Consider the following 18313-nt stretch of genomic DNA (forward strand, 5'->3'; position numbering starts at 1 on the left):
GGGCTTTTTATCCGTATATCTTCCCAATCTTCTGGATTTACGTTTGGAATGACTGCAAGAGACCAAGCATTAATGTAATGACTTCTATATGGCAAGTCCTGGTCTGAGCATTTATTATCTTAATGATCAAGGACTCTATGAAGTTGATACTATTATGATTTTTAATATGACTATTATTGTTGTTAGTTTTAGAGACAGAGTCTTAGTCCATCACCCAGGCTCGAGTGCAGTGGCATGATCATAGCTCGCTGTAACCTTGAACTCCTGGGTTCAAGCGATCCTCCTGCCTCAGCCTCCTGAGTAGCTAGGCATACAGCTGTGTGCTACCGTGTCCAGCTAATTTTTATTTTTATTTTTTAGACATGGGGTCTCGCTATATTTCCCAGACTGGTCTTGGACTCCTGGGCTCAAGCAGTCCTGCTTCAACTTCCCAAAGTGCTGGGATTGTAGGCACGAGCCACCACACCCAGCCCAATGTTGATACTACTCTTTTTTTTTTTTTTTTTTGAGTAACTGTTGGACCCACTGCTAGATCTTCTTATTTGGTAGATTAACGACATACAGGCGTTACTGGATCACAAATTCATGTTTAAAATATTTTGATAGCTATTCAATGCTTGTTTCCTCTGTTATAATTTTTTTTTTTTTTTTTCGATACAGTGTCCCTCTGTCACCTAGGCTGGAGTGCAGTGGCATGATCTCGGCTCACTGCAATCTCCACCATCAGGTTCAAGCGATTCTCCTGCCTCAGCCTCCAAATAGCTGGGATCATAGGCGCCCGCCACCATGCCTGGCTAATTTTTGTATTTTTAGTAGAGACTGGAATTTCACCAGGCTGGTCTCCTGACATCAGATGATCCACCCACCTCAGCCAACCAAAGTGCTGGGATTACAGGCATGAGCCACTGCACCCAGCTGATACTACTACTATCCCCATTTTACAGATAAGCATATGGGCAAATTGAGGGTAAGGCACTGACCCAGGATCAGACAGCTGAGAAGTGGCAAAGGCAGGATTTGAACCCAGAACCTCTGGCTCCACACACTAGTAATCTAAACCACTCTCACTACACTACAACATACGTGGTAAAGCCGTGTGGTGGGCACGTAATCAATGTAGGTCCCTTCACAGTTGCTGGGAGAGGCAGGAATTTGCAGTTCCTCTGAGTTCTCCTCCTCCGCTGCCCACCTGTCCTGGGTCATTCCTGCAGCCCTGCCCTGCCCTGCCTGTTCTTACCCTCCCTCTGCCAACAGAATTCTGGGCAGGGTTTTATGGACTCTGATAAGGCCCTGGCAGGGCCGAAGTTCATCAGCACTTCCTCTTTGCAGGAGGGCCTAGGGGAGGGGACCCAGGTGATTTGGGTCCTGGCTGGTCACCAGGGAAGCTGGCAAGGGAAGGGAGACTGGGGTGCGCTCTAGGAGAAGCCGACAGCCTGACAGTCCCAGAAGACGAGCCCTATGGATCCTCCCCTGCCAGCCACGCCCTTACCCTGGGTATAAGAGCCACTACCGCCTGCCATCCGCCACCATCTCCCACTTCTGCAGCTCTTCTCACAGGACCAGCCACTAGCGCAACCTCGAGCGATGGCCTATGTCCCTGCACCGGGCTACCAGCCCACCTACAACCCGGTGAGACGCCGACTCAGGCCCCACCCTGCTCGCAGCTCCGTCCATAAGCCCTCACACCAATTTTCCCTCCCCTGATCCTGGGGGGCCCCATCTAACTCTGTGGTTTGATTTACCCAAAGCCGACCCAGACCCTCAATTTACTCCTACCCTGACCTCAGGCTGTCTGTGTCCACGTCTAACTGTCGGCCCTCGTCATCTTCAACCTGGTCCTCACCCGTGGTTTCCTCTCCCCTGCTTAAGGGACTGGGGGGCTTTTCCGGGAGGGGTAAAGTCTGCAACAGGCAGATGGCTTGTGAGTCCCCTCACCAGGCCTATTCTCCAGACACTGCCTTACTACAAGCCCATCCCGGGCGGGCTCAGCGTGGGAATGTCTGTTTACATCCAAGGAGTAGCCAACGAGCACATGAGGAGGTAAGACCCTCCCCAAGCCAGGCCAGGCTGGCAGGGGACTTCCCACAGAGTGCTCTGGGCCTGGCTGTTGGGGGCTTTCTGCCTTACCCCACCTTGGTGAGGAGGGGACTCTTTTGCTGCCCCACCCAATAGCCAGAGACGAGCCTGGGGCAGATCAGGAGTGGGTATGTGGGGGCCAGAAGGTTCAGGGAGGGCTCACCTTGAGAGGCAGCCCCTGAGTTGGACATTAGACTGAAGCTGATGGGTGTGATGGCAGGACTTGAGATCACAGGCTCAGGGCTGGGTCCCCAAGTTAAAATCCCAGCTCTGCCACTCCCCAGCTCTATGTTGGTGAAAGGGTGAAAGTGACTATAACTCTCTGTACTTCACTTTCTTTTCTTTTTTTTCTTTTCTTCTTCTTTTTTTTTTTTTTTTGAGATGGAGTTTTGCTCTTGTCGCCCAGGCTGGAGTGCAATGGCATGATCTCGGCTCACTACAACCTCTGTCTCCCAGGTTCAAGCGATTCTCCTGCCTCAGCCTCTCGAGTAGCTGGGATTACAGGCCCGTGCCAGCATACTGGCTAATGTTTGTATTTTTAGTAGAGACGGGGTTTCACCATGTTGGCCAGGCTAGTCTCAAACTCCTGACTTCAAGTGATCTGCCCATCTCAGCCTCCCAAAGTGCTGGGATTACAGGCGTGAGCCACTGTGCCTGGCCCAGTCTTAGCTTTTTATAAAGGGCCTTAACACGGTGGCAATAATTGGCCTCATATGACTTTTTTTTTCCCTTAGAGATAGGGTCTTGCTGTGTTGCCCAGGCTGCAGTGCAGTAGCACAATATAGCTCACTTCAGCCTCCAACTCCTGGGCTCAAGGGATCCTCCCACCTCATCTTCCCAAGCAGATGGGACTACAGACATGCGCCACCACGCCCAGCTAATTTAATATTTAACTTTTTTGTTTTTGAGACGGAGTTTCGTTCTTGTTGCCCAGGCTGGAGTGCAATGGCGCGATCTCTGCTCAATGCAACCTCCACCTGCCAGTTTCAAGTGATTCTCCTGCCTCAGCCTCCCCGGTAGCTGGGATTACAGGCATGCGCCACCACGCCCAGCTAATTTTGTATTTTTCAGTAGAGATGGGGCTTCTCCATATTGGTCAGGCTGGTCACGAACTCCTGACCTCAGGTGATTCGCCTGCCTCGGCCTCCCAGTGCTGGGATTATAGGCGTGAGCCACTGCGCCCGGCTTTAATTTTTATTTATTATTATTATTTGTTTTGTAGAGACAAAGTCTTGTTATGTTGCCCAGGCTGGTCTTGAACTCCTGGGCTCAAGCGACCCTCTAGCCTCGGCCTCCTAAAGTGCTGGGAGGATCAGGCACTGGTGTGAGCCACTCTACCCAGCCTGTTGTTTATTTATTTATTGTTACTTCTTCAGTGAGTGCCCACTCTGTGTCCTGACACTAGGGATGGAGGAGTGAACAGGACAGAGACCCCTGCCCTCGTGGAGCTGACATCCTAGTAGGGAAAAAAAAAAAAAAAAAGTCCAGGCCAGGCGCTGTGGCTCACACCTGTAATCCCAGCACTTTGGGTGGCTAAGCCAGGCTGATCACCTGACGTCAGGAGTTGGATACCAGCCTGGCCAAAACGGCAAGATCTCATCTCTACTAAAAATACAAAATTAGCCAGGCCTGGTAACAGGTGCCTATAATCCCAGCTACTTGGGAGCCTGATGTGGGAGAATCACTTGAGCCCTGAAGGCAGAGGTTGCAGTGAGCTGAGATCACTTCACTGCACTCCAGCCTGGGTGACAAAGATAGACTGTCTCAAAAAAACTAAAAAGGCGGCCAGAGAAGGTCTGCCTGGGAAGGAAACATTTCAGCAAAGAACAGAAGGAGAGAGGGATCCCCGGGGACAGCTGAGGGAAGGGCCGTCCAGGCAGAGGGAAGAGCCAGTGCAAAGGCCCTGAGACAGGTGTGTGCCTGCCCTGGAGAGCAATTTCAAGGATGCTGGTGTGCCCAGGGGTGCAGAAAGTGATGCGGCATGGGTGTTCACAGGGGCCCTCTGGCTGCATCAGGGAAATGATCTTCAGGGCCAGGAGCGGAGCAGGGAGACCCAAAATGCATAGGACAGAGCCTGGCCCGTGGCAGACTCGTAGCAGTCATAACTGGAAGTTGGAAAGAGGCTGGAGGAGGTGGTCTAAGAAGGCAAGGTGGGCTGGGTACAGCAACTCACACCTGTAATCCCAGCACTTTGGGAGGCCGAGGTGGTAGGATTGCTTGAGCCCAGGAGTTTGAGACCAGCCTGGGCAACATAGTGAGACCCCATCTCTACAAAAAAAAAAAAAAAGCCAGGCATAGTGGCATGAGCCTGTAGTCCCAGTTACTAGGGAGGTTGATGCAGGAAAATCAGTTGACCCAGGAGGTTGAGGCTGCAGTGAGCTGCCATCGTGGCCACTGCACTCCAGCCTGGAGGACAGGGCGAGACCGTGAGTCCCTGTCTCAAAAAAAGAAAACAAAGGTCAGGCACGGTGGCTCACACCTGTAATCCCAGCACTTTGGGAAGCCGAGGCAGGTGGATCACCTGAGGTCAGGAGTTCGAGACCTGCCTGGCCAATATGGTGAAACCCCATCTCTACTAAACATACAAAAATTAGCTGGATGTCGTGGTGCACACCTATAATCCCAGCTACTTGGGAGGCTGAGGCAGGAGAATCACTGGAATCCGGGAGGTGGAGGTTGCAGTGAGCTGAGATTGTGACACTCCAACTCCAGCCTGGGTGACAGAGCAAGACTCCATCTCAAAAAAAAAAAAAAAAAAAAAAAGAAGGAAAGGCTGTGAGCGAAGGTGTGGTGGTGGTGGGAATCTGCCCCCCTCAGAATTCACGCCCCCTCCACACCATGGCCCACAGTGCCAAGGTCGCCCCTCAGAGCAGGTGCTGAGGTCCGGACCAGGGAGCCCTGGGACAGGGCGGCGGGGAGAGGGCTTCCTAGAGGGGGCCCCCAGGCACCGGGAGGTGGCACCAGGGGAACGAGCCCTTCATGTCCTGCCAGATTCTTCGTGAACTTTGCGGTGGGACAGGACCCGGGCGCAGACATCGCCTTCCACTTCAATCCGCGGTTTGACGGCTGGGACAAGGTGGTCTTCAACACCCTGCAGGGCGGGAAGTGGGGCAGCGAAGAGAGGAAGAGAAGCATGCCCTTCAAAAAGGGCGCTGCCTTCGAGCTGGTCTTCCTAGTCCTGGCTGAGCACTACAAGGTTTGCATGCTTTCTCTCTTGTTTCCTGAGCTGGAGTGCAGTGGCGCCATCTCGGCTCCTTCCTTCCTTCCCTCCTTCCTTCGTTTTCTTTCTCTCTTTTTTTTTTTTTTTTTTTTTTGAGATAGAGTCTCACCCTGTTGCCCAGGCTGGAATGCAGTAGCACGATCTCAGCTTACTGCAACCTCCACCTCCTGGGTTCAAGAGATTCTCCTGCCTCAGCCTCCCGAGTAGCTGGGACTACAGGCACGTGCCACCACGCTCAACTAATTTTTGTATTTTTAGTAGAGACAGGGTTTCATCATGTTGCCCAGGCTGGCCTCGGTGGTCTGCCCGCCTCGGCCTCCCAAAGTGCTGGAATTACAGGCATGAGCTACCGTGCCCGGCCTCTTCCTTCTTTTTCCTCTTTTTCCTTCCTGTTTCTCCGTTCTCTCCTCTTTCCTTCCCTCCTTCCTTCCCCCTTCCCTCCTCTCTTCTTCCTTCTCTCTCCCTCCCTCCTTCCCTTCTTTCCTTGTTCCATCCCCACTTTTTTTTTTTTTTTTTTTTTTTAGGAGCGGGTTTCTCGCTCGCCCGCCCGGGCTTGCAGTGAGCTGAGATCTGGCCACTGCAAGCTCCGCCTCCCGGGTTCACGCCATTCTCCTGCCTCAGCCTCCCGAGTAGCTGGGACTACAGGCGCCCGCCACCTCGCCCGGCTAGTTTTTTGTATTTTTTAGTAGAGACAGGGTTTCACCGGGTTCGCCAGGATGGTCTCGATCTCCTGACCTTGTGATCCGCCCGTCTCGGCCTCCCAAAGTGCTGGGATTACAGGCTTGAGCCACCGCGCCCGGCCTCCCATCCCCACTTTTTATGTCAACTTCTTTCTTTTCTTTTCCTTCTTTCCTGCCTATTTTTAAAAATCCTCTTTTAGCTCTTTCCCTTAGTCCCTTTACCCTACTGCTGAGAGCCTTGTAATACATTTCATGTGTATTTCCTCCTACCAGTTTGTGTTTTTTGCAAACCATGTACTTTTTTTTTTCTCTTGAGACTGGGTCTCGCTCTGTTGCCCAGGCTGGAGTGCAGTGATGCAAACAGCTCACTATACCCTCAACCTCCCCAGGATCTGGTGACTCTCTCGCATCAGCCTCCAGAGTAGCTGGGACTCCAGGTGCACACCACCACGGCTGGCTAATTTTTGTATGTTTTTATAAAGACAGGGTCTTGCTATGTTGTAAAGACAGGGTCTTGCTATGTTGCTCAAGCTGGTCTCAAACTCTTGATCTCAAATGATCCCCCCACCTTGGCCTCCTAAAGTGCTGGGATTACAGGCATGAGCCTCCGCGCCTGGCCAGTGAGCTGACTTTTGACCCTAGCTTGGCCTCTGAGCTGTGGACTCCAGGGTTCCTGATGCTGAGGCTGTCCCAGCTCATCCCCAAGACTTTCGACTCCCAATGAAAAAGATCCCTGTTCCCTGCTTTTTTTTTTTTTTTTTTTTTTTTTTTTTTTAGACAGAGTCTTGCTCTGTCGCCCAGGCTGGAGTACAGCAGCGTGATCTTGGCTCACTGCAACCTCCACCTCCCGGGTTCAGGCGATTCTCTTGCCTCAGCCTCCCGAGTAGCTGGGATTGCAGGTGCATGCCACCACGCCGGGCTAATTTTTGTATTTTTAGTAGAGGCGGGGTTTCACTATGTTGGCCAGGCTAGTCTCGAACTCCTGATCTCAAATGATCCGCCCACCTCAGCCTCCCAAAGTGCTGGGATTAGAGGTATGAGCCATGGCACCATGCCCCTGCTTCCTGTTTCTACCTTCCCAGGATCATGGGTGCTGACTCCTGACCTCCCATCTCTGCCCTCCAGGTGGTGGTAAATGGAAATTCCTTCTATGAGTATGGGCACCGGCTTCCCCTGCAGATGGTCACCCACCTGCAAGTGGATGGGGATCTGCAACTTCAATCAATCAACTTCATCGGAGGCCAGCTCCCCCCGCCCCAGGTGTGAGGGGTCCCATCCCTTCTTGTGTCCTTCCTTTCTAAATTCAGTTCCACATTCATTTTTCTTTCTTTCTTTTTTTTTTTTTTTTTTTTGAGACTGAGTCTCACTCTGTCGCCCAGGCTGGAGTGCAGCGGTGCAATCTTGGCTCACTGCAAGCTCCACCTCCCGGATTCACGCCATTCTCCTGCCTCAGCCTCCTGAGTAGCTGGGACTACAGGTGCCCGCCACCACACCCGGCTAATTTTTTTATATTTTAGTAGAGACGGGGTTTCACCGTGTTAGCCAGGATGGTCTCGATCTCCTGACCTTGTGATCTGCCCGCCTCAACCTCCCAAAGTGCTGGGATTACAGGCGTGAGCCACCGGGCCTGGCCTATTTTTTCTTTTTGAGATGAAGTCTTGCTCCGTCGCCCAGGCTGGAGTACAGTGGCGTGATTCTGGCTCACTGCACTCTCCGCCTCCCAGGTTTAAGCAATTCTCCTGCCTCAGCCTCCCAAGTAACTGGGATTATGGGCACCCACCATCACATCCAGCTGATTTTTGTATTTTTAGTAGAGATGGGGTTTCACCATGTTGGCCAGGCTGGTCTTGAACTCCTGGCCTCAAGTGATCCACTGGCTACAGTCTCCCAGAGTGCTGGGATTACTCCCAGAGTGCTGAGCCATGGTGCCCAGCCGGGTTCCACATTCATTTATTTCCCAAGCATCTCCCTCTGCTGAGTGATGCCAAGAGCCCAGTGATGATCAAGGGAGCCCACTGGGAAGACAGACCCATCACTGCAAGGGATCAGGGCCAGGAAGGGGAGGCCCAGGCTGAAGGGTTGCAGTTGGGTTGGGTCCCAGGCAGAGGGATCAGGGCCAGGATAGGGGGTGGGTGGGGGCAGGCAGAGGGGTCAGGCCCTGGGCTAGGCAGGGCTGGAGACGGGAATGACTGAGATATCTCTGGGCCCTGACCTCACCGGGCTCACAGACATGGCATCAGAAATGGTCAGGGCTGTGGTAGGGAGGGCACAGGCAGAGGCGTCGGGGCTGGGATGTGGAGTATGCAGGAGGTTTTGGGAGCCTGAAGGAAGGGCTTGACTAGCCATGGGTCAGGAAGGCAGGGCTTCCTGGTGTAGGAGGAAGTGTGTAAGGTGAGTCAGGAAGTGAGGATAAGGAAGGGAAAAGAACACACGATAGTGAATGAATTCCCAAGAGGTTGCTTAACACCATCATTAAAAATAAATAACAAGCAATTAAATTGAGTTTCTCAATTTTATTTAATTTATTATTATTATTGAGGCAGGGTCTGGCCCTGTCACCCAGGCTGGAGTATGGTGGTGCAATCACAGCTCACTGCATTCTTAACTTCCTGGGTTCAAGTGATCCTCCCACCTCAGCCTCCTGAGTAGCTGGGACTACAGGCACACGCCGCCATCCCCAGCTAATCTTTAAATTTTTTGTAAAGACAGAGGGGAGGAATCTCCCGATGTTGTCCAGGTTGGTCTCTAACTCCTGGCCTCAGGTGATCCACCCACCTTAGCCTCCCAAAGTCCTGTGATTACAGGCGTGAGACACAGTGCCTGGCATATAAAGCTACTTTTTTTTTTTTTTTGAGATGGAGTCTTGCTCTGTGGCCCAGGTTGGAGTGCAGTGGCACAATCTCAGCTCACTGTACCCTCCGCCTCCCAGGTTTAAGCAATTCTCCTTCCTCAGCTTCCCAAGTAGCTGGGATTACAGACACCTGCCACCACACCCGGCTATATAAAGCTACTTTTAAAGGGTTTTTGGGATAGCTGGCTGAGAATAGAAGTCAAGACAGAAAGGAGTTGATTACAAGGAGGAGAAAAGACGAGGAAACAGAAAGGGAGAGACAGAGAGTAAAAGTTAAAGGTGTTAGACTTGGGAGGCTGAGGCGAGCGGATCACCTGAGGTCGGGAGTTTGAGACCAGCCTGACCAACATGGAGAAACCCTGTCTCTACTAAAAATACAAAATTAGCCGGGCGTGGTGGCGCATGCTTGTAATCCCAGCTACTTGGGAGGCTAAGGAAGGAGAATCGCTTGAACCCGGAAGGCAGAGGTTGAGGTGAGCCGAGATTGTGCACTGCAGCCTGGGCAACGAGAGCAAAATTCCATCTCAAATAAATAAATAAATAAAATAAAATAAATAAAGGTGTTAGGCAGAAGGAAGCCCCTGCGCTGAGGTGTGGCCAAGACAGAGAGAGAGAGACAGAAACACAGAGACAGAGGCGGAAACTGAGATGAAGGTCAGCGAGTGAGGGCCCCGGGACGGCAGGAGAACAGCATGGGGAAGGGTACAGAGAACGGAATGGACCAGGCATTGCCCTACAACTTTGGGGTGACTCACTGGGCATCAGCAATCCCTCAACATGGGGTGCCCCTCTCCATGAATCTGTGATTGGGGTGCCACCCTTTGATGCCAGAGTTCCCTGGCACAGTGGTGGTGGTGGTGGGCCACCCCAGGGCAGGCACCCTCGACATCTTTCAGTCCCAAATGTGGGGACCCTCTCATAACCGCTTTCTCTTTCTGTGCCCACAGGGACCCCCAATGATGCCATCTTACCCTGTAAGTACTTGCTGACGGGTGAGGGTCTTCCCCCCTTAGTGGGGGTCCCTCAGCCCCTCTCACCCTTCCCGCCTTCTGTCCATCGTTCAGGGTCCCGGACATTGCCATCAACAGCTGAACAGCCTGCCCGTGAGTGGGAGGGCTGAGATGCCCCCGGGTGGGGAGTGGGAACGGTGAGAATTGGGGTGGGGGAAGCTAAGAGGGGTTGCAGCCCCAGGTGTACTAACCCAGCACCTAGAGAAACGCCGGAGTCTAATGGGTGTGTCGTAGATATCTGTTGACTCTTGGAGAATAATATCGCTTCTTCCTCACTTCACAGACAATGGAAGGACCCCCAACCTTCAACCCGGTATGGCTTAGGGGAAACAGAGATGGATGGTCGGGGGGGGTTGGCACGGATCCCCGGGGAACCTGAGATAGCCAGAAAGAGAGTGGGCTGAGGGTGTTTGGGGTGGGAGGTGGGGAGACGGTAGATAGAGTTGGTGGTCAGGTTTAGGGAGCGGAAGGGGTTGGGGATGTTTTCCAGGAGGAGTAGGGCCTCTCAGAAAATTTGTTCTTGGGCCAGGAATGGTGGCTTACGCCTGTAATCCCAGCACTTTGGGAGGCCGAGGCGGGCGGATCACGAGGTCAGGAGAGCGAGACCATCCTGGCCAACATAGTGAAACTCCGTCTCTACTAAAAATACAAAAAGTAGCTGGACGTGGTGGCGGGCGCCTGTAATCCCAGCTACTCAGGAGGCTGAGGCAGGAGAATCACTTGAACCAGGAAATCGGAGGTGGCATTGAGCCAGGATTGTGCCACAGCACTCCAGCCTGGTGACAGAGCAAGACTCTGTCTCAAAAAAAAAAAAAAAAAGAAGAAAATTTGTATGGCTCATGCCTGTAATCCCAGCCCTTTGGGAGGCCAAGGCAGGTGGATCACTTGATGTCAGGAGGTCCAGACCAGCCTGGTCAACATGGTGAATCCCCATCTCTACTAAAATGACAAAAGTTAGCCAGGTGTGGTGGCACACGCCTGTAATCCCAGCTACTCGGGAGGCTGAGGCAGGAGAATTGCTTGAACCCGGGAGGCAGAGGTTGCAGTTAGCTGAGATTGTGCCACTGCAGCCTGGGCAACAGAGGGAGACTCTGCCTAAAAGAAAACAAAATTTGTTCCTGCAAGGCTGGGCGTGGTGGCTCATGCCTGTAATTCCAGCACTTCGGGAGGCTGAGATGGGAGGATTGCTTGAGCCCAGCAGTTCGAGGCTGCAGTGAGACTTGATAATGCCACTGCACTCCAGCCTGGGTGACAGAGTGAGACCCCATCTCTTATAAGAAAAAAAGAAAGGAAAGAAAAGAAAAGAAAAATAAAATTTCTTCCCACATCTGGCTCTGCTAAGCTGAGAGGGAATGGGACCCCCCCATTCTCTTCCTACAGCCTGTGCCATATTTCGGGAGGCTGCAAGGAGGGCTCACGGCTCGAAGAACCATCATCATCAAGGGCTATGTGCCCCCCACAGGCAAGAGGTATAACGTAGACTAGGTGGGAACCCCCAGCCCCCTCCTCCCTCCTCAGACCCAACAGTCTAGACCCTCTGTCCCCTCCTCCTTTGGGGACTCAGAGGTCCAGCCCACAGGCCCCTCCCCATTGGACTCCATCTGACTCCCTGCTCCCTCTCTGTCCCCAGCTTTGCCATCAACTTCAAGGTGGGCTCCACGGGGGACATAGCTTTGCACATTAATCCCCGCATGGGCGACGGTACCGTGGTCCGGAACAGCCTTCTGAAAGGCTCGTGGGGATCCGAGGAGAGGAAGATCACGCATAACCCATTTGGTCCCGGACAGTTCTTTGATGTGAGTCTGGGTTCTCTTTTCCCACTTCCTTCCAGGGCCTTGGTCCTGGCCCTGGCCTCACGCCCCCCACTCTCCCTGCAGCTGTCCATTCGCTGTGGCTTGGATCGCTTCAAGGTTTTCGCCAATGGCCAGCACCTCTTTGACTTCGCCCATCGCTTCTTGGCCTTTCAGAGGGTAGACACGGTGGAAATCCAGGGTGATGTTACCTTGTCCTATGTCCAGATCTAATCTATTCCTGGGGCCATAACTCATGGGAAAATAGAATGATCCCCTAGGACTCCTTTCTAAGCCCCTAATAAAATGTCTGAGGGTGTCTCATGAGTGTGTGTCTCCATCTGCTCCCCCACTACTCTTCCCTTCCTTCATTCAGTCATGCACTTCATCTCTCCTTCATCCATCCAGTCATCTGACCATCCATCCTCCCATCATCATAAACCTGGTTATGCCCCAAGCACTGATTTAGGGCTCATTCATTTCTCACAGCAACCCCAAGAGGTAGAAACAATTATTATCATCCCTCTGTAACAGATGAGGAAACAAAGGAAAATGAAACAAATTGCCCAAATTATACAGTGCATAAATGGCAGAAGGAGGATTCAAATCCAGCTGGTCTGACTCCCAAGGATATGCACACCTAACCACTATACAGCCTCTCGTTCCATACATCCATGCATCCATCTCTCCACTCATGTATCCAACCAAAAGTCCATCCAACCATCCATCAATCAAACATCCAACATCTAGACCTCATCAATCCATCCATTGATCAGATGGTTCAACCATCTTTCATCCAATCTTTTATCCACCTACCCATCCACCCATCCATTTACCTCTGCACTCATCATCTCATGGTCAATCTCTCCAAACATCCAATCAACCATATGTTCACCCACTCATCCAAACATCCAACCATTCTTTCATTCGACACTTTATCCATCACCCATGCATCTAACCATCCGTCATCCTCTCCATCCATCCAAACATCTAACCATCTACCAGTCCATCTGTCTATTCATTCAGCCATCCTTACATCTAACTTACGTCCATCCATTCATTTCTTCATCCCTCTATTTGTCCATGTAATTCTCTGCTTTCATCACACTCATCCATTTGTCCTCCATATGCCCATTCATCCCTCCATTCAGCCATTCATCACTTTTCCATCTCTTTCTATCCAAATATCCATTCATCTCTTCATTATCTATTTTTTTACCCTTTTCCAACTCAAGCTGGAAAGTTATCCATTCATCTATCTTTTCATCTCTCCATCTATCCACCCAACCATGCATTCATCAAATCACTCTTTTGCTGATTTCATCATTCATTGATTTCTTGTTTTGTTTTTATTTTTATTTGTTTATTTTTTGAGACAGAGTTTTGCTCTTGTCGCCTAGGCTGGAGTGCAATGGTGTAGTCTCAGGTCACTGCAACCTCCACCTCCCCGGTTCAAGCAATTCTCCTGCCTCAGCCTCTCAAGTAGCTGGAATTACAGGCACCTGCCACCACACCCGGCTAATTTTTGTATTTTTAGTAGAGACAAGGTTTTGCCATATTGGCCAGGCTGGTCTTGAACTCCTGACCTCAGGTGGTGCACCTGCCTCGGCCTCCCAAAGTGCTGGGATTACAGGCATGAGCCACTGTGCCTGGCCCATTCATTGATTTTTTTTTTTTTTTTTTTTAAGAAGGCGTCTCGCTCTGTTTCCTAGGCTGGAGGCAGTAGTGTGATCTCGGCTCACTGCAACCTCTGTCTCCTGAGTTCAAGCGATTCTTCTGCCTCAGCCTCCTGAGTAGCTGGGGCTACAGGTGTGTGCCACCATGCCCAGCTAATGTTTGTATTTTTAGTAGAAACAGGGTTTCACCATGTTGGCCAGGATGGTCTCGATCTCTTGACCTCGTGATCTGCCCACTTCGGCCTCCCAAAGTGTTGGGATTACAGGCGTGAGCCACTGCATCCCACTGATTTATTTACCTTTTCATTCATCCCTCTATTCTTTATTCACTCTTGTGTTTACTTATTCACCATTCACTGACTCACCCACTTTCAAATGAGCTGGGTTGGCTTTCAGATGTAATGGGTTAGCAAGCTTCAGGACAAACCACAAAGTGATGAATTAAACCTTCTATATTATTAATTGGATAAAATGCTGTAAAACCGGTTATAAGCATGACTCAAACTAAGTTGAAATGTTCCCATATCTAAAGCAACTTTCTGGAGTGATGGATATGTTCCATACCTTAGGTCACACAGCTCTGTGCATTTGTTAGAACTCCTTGGCTCATATATTTTATTTTGTTTTATTACATTTAAATTTATTTATTTTATTAAATTCTCTTTTTATTTTTGTTTTTATTGAGATAGGATCTCACTCTATTGTCCAGGCTGGAGTGCAGTGGTGTGATCACAGTTCATTGCAGGCTCAACCTCTGGGACTCAAGTGATCCTCCCACCACAGCCTCCCAGGGTGGGCACCACCATACCCAGCTAATTAAAAATATATATATTTGTAAAGACGGGGTCTCCTTATGTTGCTCAGGCTGGTCTGGAATCTCTGGGCTCAAGCAATGCTCCTGCCCTAGCCGCCCAAAGTGTTGGGATTACAGGTGTGAGCCGCTGTGCCCAGCCAACTGTACATTTTAGATTTATGCATTTCACCGATATAAACAAAGAATCTTTCCACAAAGCTTACCAGAAAGAAAGAATCATAAACAAATACTGTACTCTACCTAATTATATACTTGCTGAAATGTTTAGGGGTGACAAATACTGATGTTTACAATTTACTTCGAATGAATAAGTAAATAAAATGATGGCTGGGTGCAAAGGCATGAGCCTGTAATCCCAGCACTTTAAGAGACGAGGTGGGAAGACTGTTTGAGCCCAGGAGTTCAAGACCAGCCTGGGCAACACGGCAAGACCCTGTCTCTACAAAAAATTTAAAAAGTAAGCCAGATGTGGTAGCAAACATCTGTAGGCCCAGCTGCTAGGGAGGCTGAGGCAGGACGTTGGCTGGTACCCAGGAGTTCAACACGCCGTGAACCATAATCACGCCACTGCACTGTAGCCTGGACAACAGAGCAAAACTCTGTCTGTTTCTTAAAAAATACAAAATATTAAAATAAGATAAAGAAATAGTGCTCGCTTCGGCAGCACATATATTAAAAATTGGAATGATACAGAGAAGATTAGCATGGCACCTGTGCAAGGATGACACGCAAATTCATGAAGCATTCCATATTTTTTGGCCAGGCATGGTGACCACGCCTGTAATCCCAACACTTTGGGAGGCTGAGGCAGGAGAATCATGAGGTCAGGAGTTTTGTTTTTTTTTTTTTTTTGAGATGGAGTCTCGCTGTCTCCCATCAGCTCACTGCAAGCTCCGCCTCCTGGGTTCATGCCTTTCTCCTGCCTCAGCCTCCCAAGTAGCTGGGACTACAGGCACCTGCCAACACGCCTGGCTAATTTTTTATATTTTTAGTAGAGACAGGGTTTCACCATGTTAGCCAGGATGGTCTCGATCTCCTGACCTCGTGATCCGCCCGCCTCGGCCTCCCAAAGTGCTGGGATTACAGGTGTGAGCCACCACGCCTGGCCCAAGGTCAAGAGTTTTTTAGATCAGCCTGGCCAACATGGTGAAACCCAGTCTCTACCAAAAATACAAAAAATTAGCTGGGCATAGTGGCGGGCGCCTGTAACCCCAGCTACTTGGAAGACTGCGGCAGGAGAATCACTTGAACCCGGGAGGCAGAGGTTGCAGTGAGCCGAGATCGCGCCACTGCGCTCCAGCCTGGGCGACAGAGTGAGACTCCATCTCAAAAAATAATAATAATAAAATAAAAAATAAAAAACAGACTTCCAGATGACCCATGTGTCAAAGAAAAACTCAAAAGGGAATTTAGGAAAGATTTTGAGATAAAAATAAAAAATAAAAACACAGGATCTAAGGATATACAAGATCCAGCTAACCATAGTATTTAGAGGGAAATTTATAGCTTCATGTATTAGAAAGGAAGAAAGGCCAGGCGTGAGCACTTTGGGAGGTCAAGGCGGGGAGGATCGCTTGAGGCTAGGATTTCAAGGCTGCAGTAAGCCATGATTGCGTTACTGTACTCCAGCTCTCCAGCCTGGGTGACAGAGCAAGTTCCTGTCACTAAAAAAAAAAAAAAAAAAAAAGAAAAAAAAAAAGAAAAGAAAGTCCTCAAATGGGCTGGGCGCAGTGGCTCATGCCTATAATGCCTGCACTTTGAGACGCTGGGGCAGGCGGATTGCCTGAGGTCAGGAGTTCAAGACCAGCCTGACCAACATGGTGAAACCCCATCTCTACTAAAAATACAAAAATTAGCCAGATGTGATCGCTGGTGCCTGTAGTCCCAACTACTAGGGAGGCTGAGACAGGAGAGTCTCTTGAACACAAGAGGTAGAGGTCGCAGTGAGTCGAGATTATACCACTGCACTCCAGCCTGGGCGATGGAGCAAGACTCCATCTCAGAAAACAAACAAATGAACAACAACAACAACAAAAAAAACAAAAGGAAGGAACTCAAATAAATAAGTGAAAATCAATGAAATAGAAAATATAAAAACAATTGGGAAATAAATATAACAAATTTGCCCATCAACAAGTGACTGGATAAGCGAACCATGGTCATACAATGGATTATGTAGAAGGCCAAGGTTCTTCACCCCCTAAAGGTTTGTTGAAGAATTATTGACATGAGGTTGGTTGATTAACAGAAGAAAAGGCATATACATATATCTGTATTTCTATACTCTCATATATAACGTGTATATGAGAGTCTTTAGAATGATGACCCAAAGTTACAGAGGAAATAGTCTACTTCTATGTTTAGTTTAATAAAGTTTTGTTGTTGTTGTTGTTGTTGTTGTTGTTGTTGTTGTTGTTGTTTTGAGACAGAGTCTCACTCCATCATCCAGACCAGAGTGCAGTGGTGCCATCTTGGCTCACTGCAATCACTGCCTCGCTGGTTCAAGTGATTCTCCTGCCTCAGCCTCCTGAGTAGCTGGGATTACAGGCGTCCGCCACAATGCCCAGCTAATTTTTGTATTTTCAGTAGAGATGGGGTTTCACCATGTTGCCCAGGCTGGTCTTGAACTCCTGACCTCAAGTAATCCACCTGCCTTGGCCTCCCAAAGTGCTGGGATTACAGGCATGAGCCACCACACCTGGCCTAGCTTAATAAAGTATGGACAGCCCTACAGAAATATGACTGGAGGGGCCGGGCACGGTTGCTCACGCCTGTAATCCCAGCACTTTGGGAGGCCGAGGCAGGTGGATCACGAGGTCAGGAGATCGAGACCATCCTGGCCAACACGGTAAAACCCTGTCTTTACTAAAAATACCAAAAACTTAGCCGGGCATGGTGGCGGGTGCCTGTAGTCCCATCTACTCGGGAGGCTGAGGCAGGAGAATGGCGTGAACCCGGAAGGCGGAGCTTGCAGTGAGCTGAGATCGTACCACTGCACTCCAGCCTGGTTGACAGAGCAAGACTCTTTCTCAAAAAAAAAGAAAGAAAAAAAAGAAATATGACTGGTGAAAAAGGGTATGATCTAATGTGAGTACACTGAGTGGGGAGAACCAGCAAGACCTTTCTGTCTAGGATTTTTGGTTGTTTGTTTGCTTTTGTTTTTTTTTTTTTTTTTGGCTCTTTATGAGTGTGTATTTTTTTGGTGGAGGTACGGGGCAGGATCCTCTCTGGAATGGGAGTTTTATGACTCACAGTCAAGTAAGGTAGGTCAGATTATTATTATTATTTTGAGACATGGTCTCCCTTTGTCCCCCAGGTTGGAGTGCAGTGGCGTGATCACTGCTCCCTGCAGCCTCAACATCCCCTGCTCAACGATCCTCCCATTTCAGCCTCCCAAGTAGCTGGGACTATAGATGTGCACCACCACACCCAGCTAATTTTTTTTTTTTTTTTTTTTTTTTGAGACAGAGTTTCGCTCTTGTTGCCCAGGCTGGAGTGCAATGGTGAGATCTCAGCTCACTGCAACCTCTGCCTCCCGGGTTCAAGCCATTCTCCTGCCTCAGCTTCCTGAGTAGCTGGGATTATAGGTATATGCTACCACACCCGGCTAATTTCCCGGATAATTTTGTATTTTCAGTAGAGACAGGGTTTCACTATGTTGGTCATGCTGGTCTCAAACTCCTGACCTCAGGTGATCCGGCCGCCTCGGCCTCCCAAAGTGCTGGGATTACAGGCATGAGCCACCACGCTGGCCTATGGTCAGCTTTTATACAGATAGGGTGGAAGAAAAGTTAAAGTAATATTTTTAGGTTTTATGGCTAGATTTGGGGAAAAGGGTTTTGGTTTTTATGACCTGCCTTTGGGGAAGAGAAATTCTAGTTTTCATAGCTAGCCTTGGGGACAATGGGACTGAGCGACAAGGGGTCAGGAAAAGGTCCAAGGAAAACTTTTGCTACTGAAGCTGCTGCTGAGGCCTTCATTTTGGAGTATTATTTTCATTTTCTTTTCTTTTTTTCCTTTCTTTTTTTTTTTTTGAGATGGAGTCTTACTCTAACACCCAGGCTAGAGTGCAGTGGTGCGATCTCGGCTGACTGTAACCTCTGCCTCCTGGATTCAAGCGATTCTCCTGCCTCAGCTTCCCAAGTAGTTGGGACTAAGGCATGCGCCACTAGGCCCAGCTAATTTTTTGTATTTTT

General features: G+C 49.8%; 1 protein-coding gene and 1 non-coding gene across 2 annotated transcripts; both read left to right on the top strand.

Annotated features, from left to right (window-relative positions):
* Positions 1 to 855: 855 nt before the first annotated feature.
* Positions 856 to 11954, top strand: LGALS4 (galectin 4). Its single transcript, XM_025366832.1, has 10 exons — positions 856 to 1629; positions 1952 to 2040; positions 5068 to 5272; positions 7102 to 7236; positions 9775 to 9801; positions 9892 to 9930; positions 10121 to 10150; positions 11218 to 11306; positions 11468 to 11633; positions 11715 to 11954. The coding sequence occupies exons 1-10, from the start codon at positions 1585 to 1587 to the stop codon at positions 11859 to 11861; spliced, it is 972 nt and encodes a 323-aa protein (XP_025222617.1). The 5' UTR covers positions 856 to 1584; the 3' UTR covers positions 11862 to 11954.
* Positions 11955 to 14765: 2811 nt separating this feature from the next.
* On the top strand, positions 14766 to 14873 carry LOC112613636. Its single transcript, XR_003116967.1, has one exon. It is a non-coding gene; the product is annotated as a U6 spliceosomal RNA (small nuclear RNA).
* Positions 14874 to 18313: the final 3440 nt, after the last annotated feature.

Source organism: Theropithecus gelada, chromosome 19 (assembly GCF_003255815.1).
Source record: "Theropithecus gelada isolate Dixy chromosome 19, Tgel_1.0, whole genome shotgun sequence".
In the NCBI taxonomy this organism is placed as follows: Eukaryota; Metazoa; Chordata; class Mammalia; order Primates; family Cercopithecidae; genus Theropithecus; species Theropithecus gelada.

What these genes read in the sequence shown, in the direction of transcription:
- LGALS4 (XM_025366832.1), top strand. Translation starts at nt 1,585, where the DNA reads ATGGCCTATGTCCCTGCACCGGGCTACCAGCCCACCTACAACCCG. An exon ending in GCCAGCTCCCCCCGCCCCAG is followed by an intron (nt 7,237 to 9,774) that starts GTGTGAGGGGTC and finishes CTGTGCCCACAG; the next exon opens with GGACCCCCAATGATGCCATC. An exon ending in GACCCCCAACCTTCAACCCG is followed by an intron (nt 10,151 to 11,217) that starts GTATGGCTTAGG and finishes CTCTTCCTACAG; the next exon opens with CCTGTGCCATATTTCGGGAG.